This window comes from Lolium rigidum, chromosome 3 (assembly GCF_022539505.1).
Source record: "Lolium rigidum isolate FL_2022 chromosome 3, APGP_CSIRO_Lrig_0.1, whole genome shotgun sequence".
NCBI lineage: Eukaryota > Viridiplantae > Streptophyta > Magnoliopsida > Poales > Poaceae > Lolium > Lolium rigidum.
Genome location: NC_061510.1, coordinates 111,637,808 through 111,647,661, shown reverse-complemented (window position 1 = coordinate 111,647,661; position 9,854 = coordinate 111,637,808). Strand labels below are relative to the sequence as shown.

Sequence of the window (9,854 nt, the reverse complement as noted above, 5' to 3'; positions counted from 1 at the left end):
TTAAATATCCATTTCACTCTCTCAAAGAAAGGTATGGAACACTTCCCTAGAAAGAGAATGAAGTTACTCTTTTGATTCTATTATTAGAACAAGTTATGATTTTGATACTTTGCATCTCTTGATAACACTTGATATACACTTTCTCTGCTCTCAGCTGAAAGGCGTTAAAGAAAAGCGCTTATGGGAGACAACCCATGTTTTTACTACTGAAATTTTTGTTTTATATTTGAGTCTTGGAAGTTGTTTACTACTGTAGCAACCTCTCCTTATCTTAGTTTTGTGCATTGTTGTGCCAAGTAAAGTCTTTGATAGTAAGGTTCATACTAGATTTGGATTACTGCAGATAACAGATTTCTTTGCTGTCACGAATTTCGACCTGCCTCTCTGTAGGTAGCTCGGAAAAATATGCCAATTTACGTGCGTGATCCTCAGATATGTACGCAACTTTCATTCAATTTGGGCATTTTCATTTGAGCAAGTCTGGTGCCTCAATAAAATCCATCTTTACGGACTGTACTGTTTTGACAGATTCTGCCTTTTATTTCGCATTGCCTCTTTTGCTATGTTGGATGAATTTCTTTGATCCATTAATGTCCAGTAGCTTTATGCAATGTCCAGAAGTGTTAAGAATGATTGTGTCACCTCTGAACATGTGAATTTTTATTATGCACTAACCCTCTAATGAGTTGTTTCGAGTTTGGTGTGGAGGAAGTTTTCAAGGATCAAGAGAGGAGGATGATACAATATGATCAAGGAGAGTGAAAGCTCTAAGCTTGGGGATGCCCCGGTGGTTCACCCTGCATATTTTAAGAAGACTCAAGCGTCTAAGCTTGGGGATGCCCAAGGCATCCCCTTCTTCATCGACAACATTATCGGGTTCCTCCCACTGAAACTATATTTTTATTCCATCACATCTTATGTGCTTTGCTTGGAGCGTCGGTTTGTTTTTGTTTTTTGTTTTGTTTGAATAAAATGGATCCTAGCATTCATTGTGTGGGAGAGAGACACGCTCAGCTGTTGCATATGGACAAATATGTCCTTAGGCTTTACTCATAGTATTCATGGCGAAGGTTGAATCTTCTTCGTTAAATTGTTATATGGTTGGAATCGGGAAATGCTACATGTAGTAATTCTAAAATGTCTTGAATAATTTGATACTTGGCAATTGTTGTGCTCATGTTTAAGCTCTTGCATCATATACTTTGCACCCATTAATGAAGAAACACTTAGAGCTTGCTAAATTTGGTTTGCATATTTGGTCTCTCTAAAGTCTAGATAATTTCTAGTATTGAGTTTTGAACAACAAGGAAGACGGTGTAGAGTCTTATAATGTTTACAATATGTCTTTTATGTGAGTTTTGCTGCACCGGTTCATCCTTGTGTTTGTTTCAAATAACCTTGCTAGCCTAAACCTTGTATCGAGAGGGAATACTTCTCATGCATCCAAAATCCTTGAGCCAACCACTATGCCATTTGTGTCCACCATACCTACCTACTACATGGTATTTCTCCGCCATTCCAAAGTAAATTGCTTGAGTGCTACCTTTAAAATTTCCATCTTTGCCTTTGCAATATATAGCTCATGGGACAAATAGCTAAAAACTATTGTGGTATTGAATATGTACTTATGCACTTTATCTCTTATTAAGTTGCTTGTTGTGCGATAACCATGTTCTACGGGGACGCCATCAACTACTCTTTGTTGAATATCATGTGAGTTGCTATGCATGTCTGTCTTGTCTGAAGTAAGGAGATTTACCACTCTTTAATGGTTAGAGCATGCATATTGTTAGAGAAGAACATTGGGCCGCTAACTAAAGCCATGAATCATGGTGGAAGTTTCGATTTTGGACATATATCCTCAATCTCATATGAGAACACTAATTGTTGCTACATGCTTATGCATTAAAGAGGAGTCCATTATCTGTTGTCTATGTTGTCCAGTATGGATGTCTAAGTTGAGAATAATCAAAGCGAGAAATCCAAAATGCGAGCTTTCTCCTTAGACCTTTGTACAGGCGGCATGGAAGTACCCCTTTGTGACACTTGGTTAAAACATGTGTATTGCGATGATCCCGGTAATCCAAGCTAATTAGGACAAGGTGCGGGCACTATTAGTATACTATGCATGAGGCTTGCAACTCGTAAGATATAATTTATATAATACATATGCTTTATTACTACCGTTGACAAAATTGTTTCTTTTCCTAAATTGCTTGAGTGCTACCTTTAAATTTCCATTCTCCACCTTTACAATATATAGCTCATGGGACAAATAGCTTAAAAACTATTGTGGTATTGAATATGTACTTATGCACTTTATCTCTTATTAAGTTGCTTGTTGTGCGATAACCATGTTTCGGGGACGCCATCAACTATTCTTTGTTGAATATCATGTGAGTTGCTATGCATGTCCGTCTTGTCCGAAGTAAGAGAGATCTACCACCTTAATGGTTGGAGCATACATATTGTTAGAGAAGAACATTGGGCCGCTAACTAAAGCCATGATTCATGGTGGAAGTTTCGATTTTGGACATATATCCTCAATCTCATATGAGAATAATAATTGTTGCCACATGCTTATGCATTAAAGAGGAGTCCATTATCTGTTGTCTATGTTGTCCCGGTATGGATGTCTAAGTTGAGAATAATCAATAGCGAGAAATCCAAAATGCGAGCTTTCTCCTTAGACCTTTGTACGAGCGGCATAGAGGTACCCTTTGTGACACTTGGTTAAAACATGTGCATTGCGATGATCCGGTAGTCCAAGCTAATTAGGACAAGGTGCGGGCACTATTAGTATACTATGCATGAGGCTTGCAACTTGTAAGATATAATTTACATGATACATATGCTTTATTACTACCGTTGACAAAATTGTTTCATGTTTTCAAAATCAAAGCTCTAGCACAAATATAGCAATCGATGCTTTTCCTCTTTGGAGGACCATTCTTTTACTTTTATGTTGAGTCAGTTCACCTATTTCTCTCCACCTCAAGAAGCAAACACTTGTGTGAACTGTGCATTGATTCCTACATACTTGCATATTGCACTTATTATATTACTCTATGTTGACAATTATCCATGAGATATACATGTTACAAGTTGAAAGCAACCGCTGAAACTTAATCTTCCTTTGTGTTGCTTCAATGCTTTTACTATGAATTATTGCTTTATGAGTTAACTCTTATGCAAGACTTATTGATGCTTGTCTTGAAGTACTATTCATGAAAAGTCTTTGCTATATGATTCACTTGTTTACTCATGTCATATACATTGTTTTGATCGCTGCATTCACTACATATGCTTTACAAATAGTATGATCAAGGTTATGATGGCATGTCACTCCGAAATTATCTTTGTTGTCGTTTTACTACTCGCGGACGAGCAGAACTAAGCTTGGGGATGCCGATACGTCTCCGACGTATCGATAATTTCTTGTGTTCCATGCCACATTATTGATGATATCTACATGTTTTATGCACACTTTATGTCATATTCGTGCATTTTCCGGAACTAACCTATTAACAAGATGCCGAAGTGCCAGTTGTTGTTTTCTGCTGTTTTTGGTTTCAGAAATCCTAGTAACAAAATATTCTCGGAATTGGACGAAATCAACGCCCAGGGTCCTATTTTGCCACGAAGCTTCCAGAAGACCGAAGAGGAGACGAAGTGGGGCCACGAGGCGGCCACACCCTAGGGCGGTGTGGCCTGGCCCTTGGCCGCGCCGACCTGTGGTGTGGGGCCCTCGTGTGCCCCCTGACCTGCCCTTCCGCCTACTTAAAGCCTCCGTCGCGAAACCCCGCGATCGAGAGCCACGATACGGAAAACCTTCCGAGACGCCGCCGCCGCCAATCCCATCTCGGGGATTCAGGAGATCGCCTCCGGCACCCTGCCGGAGAGGGGAATCATCTCCCGGAGGACTCTACGCCGCCATGGTCGCCTCCGGAGTGATGTGTGAGTAGTCTCACCCCTGGACTATGGGTCCATAGCAGTAGCTAGATGATTGTCTTCTCCCCATTGTGCTTAATTGTCGGGTCTTGTGAGCTGCCGAACATGATCAAGATCATCTATCTGTAATTCTATATGTTGCGTTTGTTGGGATCCGATGAATAGAGAATACTTGTTATGTTGATTATCAATTTATATCTATGTGTTGTTTATGATCTTGCATGCTCTCCGTTACTAGTAGATGCTCGACCAAGTAGATGCTTGTAACTCCAAGAGGGAGTATTTATGCTCGATAGTGGGTTCATGTCTCCAGTGAATCCGGGGAAGTGACGAGAAATCTCTAAGATTATGGATGTGCTTGTTGCCACTAGGGATAAAACATTGGTGCTATGTTCAAGGACGTAGTTACTAATTACATTACGCGCAATACTTAATGCAATTGTCCGTTGTTAGCAACTTAATACCGGAGGGGTTCGGATGATAACTCTGAAGGTGGACTTTTTAGGCATAGATGCATGCTTGGATAGCGGTCTATGTACTTTGTCGTAATGCCCAATTAAATCTCACTATACTCATCATAATATGTATGTGCATGGTCATGCCCTCTTTATTTGTCAATTGCCCAACTGTAATTTGTTCACCCAACATGCTGTTTATCTTATCGGAGAGACACCTCTAGTGAACTGTGGACCCCGGTCCAATTCTCTATACTGAAATACAATCTACTGCAATACTTGTTCTACTGTTTTCTGCAAACAATCATCTTCCACACAATACGGTTAATCCTTTGTTACAGCAAGCCGGTGAGATTGACAACCTCACTTGTTTCGTTGGGGCAAAGTACTTTGGTTGTGTTGTGCAGGTTCCACGTTGGCGCCGGAATCTCCGGTGTTGCGCCGCACTACATCCCGCCGCCATCAACCTTCAACGTGCTTCTTGACTCCTACTGGTTCGATTAAACCTTGGTTTCTTACTGAGGGAAACTTGCCGCTGTGCGCATCACACCTTCCTCTTGGGGTTCCCAACGGACGTGTCAACTACACGCATCAAGGGGCTGTCCACAGCTACTGAAATATGGAAGACCTTGTCCACCCAGTACTCTGTTGATGTGCAGGTTCATGTCCAACTAGTAGTGGGTACAATTCCGCTTGATTCTCCCCAGGTTCCTGTTCAGGATCGGTGGGCGCAAAATCTCCAAGTGTACACTCGACGGCAACCACATGTGCAGGGGAGCAGGAAGGTAGTGATGTGAGATCATCTGACACAGTGGGACAACAGCTACATGTGCAGGGGGAGCAATAAGGCAGTGCTATAGCAGCTCATCCGACACAGTGGATCTGCCAATTGCATTGCGAAAGGAGACACGTGAAGCAGCTAGAAAGGGTGAAGTGGCAAGGAAGGCTCTTTGCGAAATGCATGCTCTACAAACGGTATCAGATGAACATGACATTAGCAAATTTGTTTCTTACGATGCTTTGTCTCGTTCCTATAGAGCTTTTGTGACCTCTCTACAAACCGTGTCAATTCCAAACGATTAGAAGACAGCAAAGCAAGATCCGAAGTGGCGCGAAGCGATGATAGAAGAGTTGCACTGAAGAAAAACAGGACATGGGTGCAAACCACACCTCCAGCAGGGAAAAAGGCAGTAAGTTGTAAGTGGATCTATACCATGAAGCAGAATCCTGAAGGGAAGGTAGAAAGTTATAAGGCCAGATTGGTCGCTAGAGGGTTTAGTCAAACTTATGGAATTTACTATGATGAGACGTTTGCTCCAATGGCGAAGATGAACACAGTAAGAATATTGGTTTCATGTGCTGCTAACTTTGGGTGGAAGTTGCATCAATTAGATGTCAAGAACGCCTTCTTACATGGTCACCTGCAGGAAGAAGTGTACATGTAGATACCACCAGGTTTTGGTACCTCACTGACCAAGCGAAAAGTATGCATGCATGCTGGAGAAATCCTTGTATGGTCTGAAGCAATCTCCAAGGGCATGGTTTGATAGGTTTAGACGAGCTGTGTGTGGTATGGGGTATGGTCAATGCAATGGTGACCACACGGTGTTCTATAGACACACTGCACGGATGATCACCATTCTTGCAGTTTATGTGGATGACATTATCATCACTGGAGATGACCAAGAGGAAATAAAGAGATTGAATGAGTGTCTCAGCAAGGAGTTTGAGGTGAAAGATTTGGGCAACCTAAAATATTTCCTTGGCATAGAAGTGGCTCGGACAGAGAAGGGAATATCTTTATGTCAACGAAAATACACCTTAGATCTCTTGAGTGACATGGGCATGATGGGATGTCGTGCAACCCCTACCCCAATTGAACAAAATCATCAAGTGAATGCACAATCATGTGAGCTAGTGAATAAGGAAAATTATCAGAAATTGGTTGGAAGACTCTTATACTTGTGTCATACCAGGCCTGACATTACATATGCCGTGGGTGTGGTGAGCAGATACATGCATGAACCAAGGAGTGGACATCTTGATATAGTGCACACAATCTTGAGATACTTGAAGGTAACTCCGGGAAAGGGGTTATGGTTTGCAAAGAGTTGACACCTTGAGGTGGATGGCTATAGTGACTCTGATTGGGCTGGTTGTCGAGATGATAGAAGATCAACGTCAGGTTATTGCGTGTTTGTGGGAGGAAATTTGGTGTCATGGAGAAGCAAGAAACATACAGTTGTGTCTAGATCAATGACAAAAGTTGAATACATAGCTTTATCTAAAGGGGTGTGTGAGATGCTTTGGGTGAAGCATCTCTTGAGCGAGTTGAAGCTTCTGAGAAAGAGGCCCTTGAGAGCTTGGTGTGACAATCAGTCAACCATAAGTATTGCAAAAAATCCAGTCCAACATGATAGGGCAAACCATGTGGAAATTGATCGCTTCTTCATTAAAGAGAAACTTGATGCTAGGATCATCAACCTTACTCATGCCAGTTATGGGAAGCAGATTGCTGATTGCTTAAGAAAGGGACTAGGAACAAGGGAATGCAACTTGGCATGTGACAAGATGAGATTGATAGATATCTCCATCTTGAAGGGGGGATGTTGAACACTGGACATGTTTATGGCATAAGTGGCGCGCCCAAACCCATGTGTGTGCTGACTTATAAAAGGAGGGAGCTGGAGGAGAGCTAACCTTAAGAGAGAAGAAACCACACTAGCCACCATGGATCAAAGATGAGGTGAGCCGCTAAAACAAAGACTTTCCACTCTGGTCTAATATGTTGAAGGTTAAAGATATTTATCTCAAGAGGAGGGAAATGAAAGTTTGTACTAGGTGCAAGACATATTTCTGGTGTGACTCCTGGTGTGGATTCTCTTCACTGAAAGAAAAAAAAATCCCAGACTTGTTTGAAATTTGCAATGAACAAGACCTTTCGGTGGTTGATGAAGCTACCGATAGTTGGAGGTTCACCTTCAGAGGATGGTTACCTGTTGATCTACAAAATCAAATGAGAGGTCTGCACATGATTTTACGCATTGTTAGATTGAATCAGAACCAAAGATAAACATGTATGGAAATGGTCAAAAGATGGTTCCTTCAGTGTCAAATCTACATACAAACTCTGCAACAGTGGTATTGATAGATCTTTTAAACGTTTGTGGAAGGCAAAAAAATCCTTTGAAAATTGAGGTGCGGCTCTGGCTGATTCGGCATAATGCCATTGCAAGAAAGGATAATAGGACCAGAAGAAAATGGAAATGGGTAGGTAATACAAGACGCTAGTTTTGCAATACTGATGAAACAATCCACCATCTTTTATTCACTTGCTTTGTTGCTAAGATTTGGGTGTTGTCGTTACTATCTCTTGCTATAATTCGTAATGCTAGAACTCACCGGGAGCCTGGCTTTGCTACGCTAGCAGTAGGCGGCGTTTCCTTTCTCGCTTTAGCACCTCTAGATGCTTTTGGTTGTTGTTTCCGTTATATCGATCCCACTGTTTGTGGGTTTTGCGTGAAAAAAACTAAATTATATTCCCCTTTGTTTTAATGAAAATTATGTAATGCACATGACTTACCATTTCTGTGTATCTCTAGTGTAGTACGGTGTACTAGTTATAATACTATATTGAAATACTACAAAAATATGTAATGCAAGTCTGGAGATTGTAGTATCCAAAATGACACTAAATCTAATAACTAGCACGGAGTACAATTTTTTCGCATCCCGTCTTTTTTTTCCAGGGAATTCGCTTCCCGCCTTTGTCGTCCCGCAGCTTGCGCTAAATTTCGCAGTCCAACTTGAGAGAGATACTCGATCCGACGTGCGGGGCAGCTTGAAGGATCGCAGCCGTCCAACCCCTACGGATCCAGCCGCACGTTACCTCTTCACGCGGATCGACTGGCCCACCACCCTTCCCCTCAACGCCTTTTAAGTCCCCACTCGTCGCTGTCTCCATCACCAACGCACTTCGCAACCCCCAAACAAATCTGAGCACTCTTCTCCGAAGCCCAGCCCAGCAGCTCGCCATGGACGTCTCAAGCACAGCAGCCGGCGGCAAGGCCAAGAAGGGAGCGGCCGGGCGCAAGGCCGGAGGCCCCAGGAAGAAGTCCGTGACGAGGTCCGTCAAGGCCGGGCTCCAGTTCCCCGTCGGCCGCGTCGGGCGGTACCTCAAGAAGGGCCGGTACGCGCCGCGCGTCGGCACCGGCGCCCCCGTGTACCTCGCCGCCGTCCTCGAGTACCTCGCGGCCGAGGTGCTGGAGCTCGCCGGGAACGCCGCCAAGGACAACAAGAAGTCGCGCATCATCCCGCGCCACCTGCTGCTCGCCGTCAGGAACGACGAGGAGCTCGGCAAGCTGCTCGCCGGCGTCACCATCGCGCACGGCGGCGTGCTGCCCAAGATCAACCCCGTGCTGCTCCCCAAGAAGACGGCCGACAAGGCGGCCAAGGAGCCCAAGTCGCCCAAGAAGACTGCCAAGTCCCCCAAGAAGGCGTAGATACCATTTGCATAATTGCATTGCGTAGGTTGTAGTAGCTGGGTGTTCTTCAGAGTAGATTGTTGTTTGTGTGGTGGTGTCCTTGTATCTTGTGATCTGTTGTTTTTAATGGAGGAATAAGTTTCTTAGATTTGGTGTTCTGTGGTTCGACGAGAAGCTTGCGCGGTTAATTGCAAAGTCTGAAAGATATGTGTTCTGTGTTTAGTTTGCCCCTGCTATCGCTTTGCTTTGGATAATTTGTCCAGTGAGCAGTGCCAATGCGCTGTGAAAGCCTTGAGACAACAAGCGACAGCAGGGGCAAAATTATTGCGCGCTCTCAGCGCCTGAAAATTTTGGACAAACAATTTATTTTCGCGCCGAAATTTGCCGCCCTCTTTTCAGTTCAGTTCAGGAAGTTGGGCGGGCAGCTGAATACTGAATCCTCATAAACTAGTGTTGTCTAGTGGTACGGTTGTGCGTTCGGATTTGTTATTTTAATGGAACACTGAGTTGCTTTAGCTGTTCTTTATTTCGTTTATCTTAAAACAAATGGTGAATCACCCGACTTTTGTACTGCACTACTGGTGAAACCTTGTCCGAGTAGAGAGGATTGACCAGATTTCTTCACAGAAACTGACGCCCTTGAATGCCGTCTGGACGATTGAAAGTGAAGAACAGAGGATACAGCCATACAGGTATATTTTCACCACAGCTTTAACTAAAAAAACTTTCATAGCAGAATTTTTTTCCTTTTTTTTTTTGAGATGCACAAACTGTATTGTTGCCACAAAGAAAGACGACACAGTAGCAAGGTTCAGCCGGTTAAGACTACATTATGCCGAAGCACTAGGGAGTAGGGACCACCACCATGTCTAATGCTGCTGAGTGCTGATAGTTCAGGGCAAAATTAGCATCTCCTCTTCAAGGTGGCTGACTGATGGCACTGTTGTTGCTACTCTTCAATTCT

General features: G+C 43.2%; 1 protein-coding gene across 1 annotated transcript; it reads left to right on the top strand.

Moving 5' to 3' along the window:
- Positions 1 to 8,440: 8,440 nt before the first annotated feature.
- LOC124698005 (histone H2A) lies at positions 8,441 to 8,908 on the top strand. Its single transcript, XM_047230528.1, has one exon. It carries the CDS (start codon positions 8,441 to 8,443, stop codon positions 8,906 to 8,908), a length of 468 nt encoding a protein of 155 aa, XP_047086484.1.
- The last annotated feature ends 946 nt before the right edge of the window (positions 8,909 to 9,854 follow it).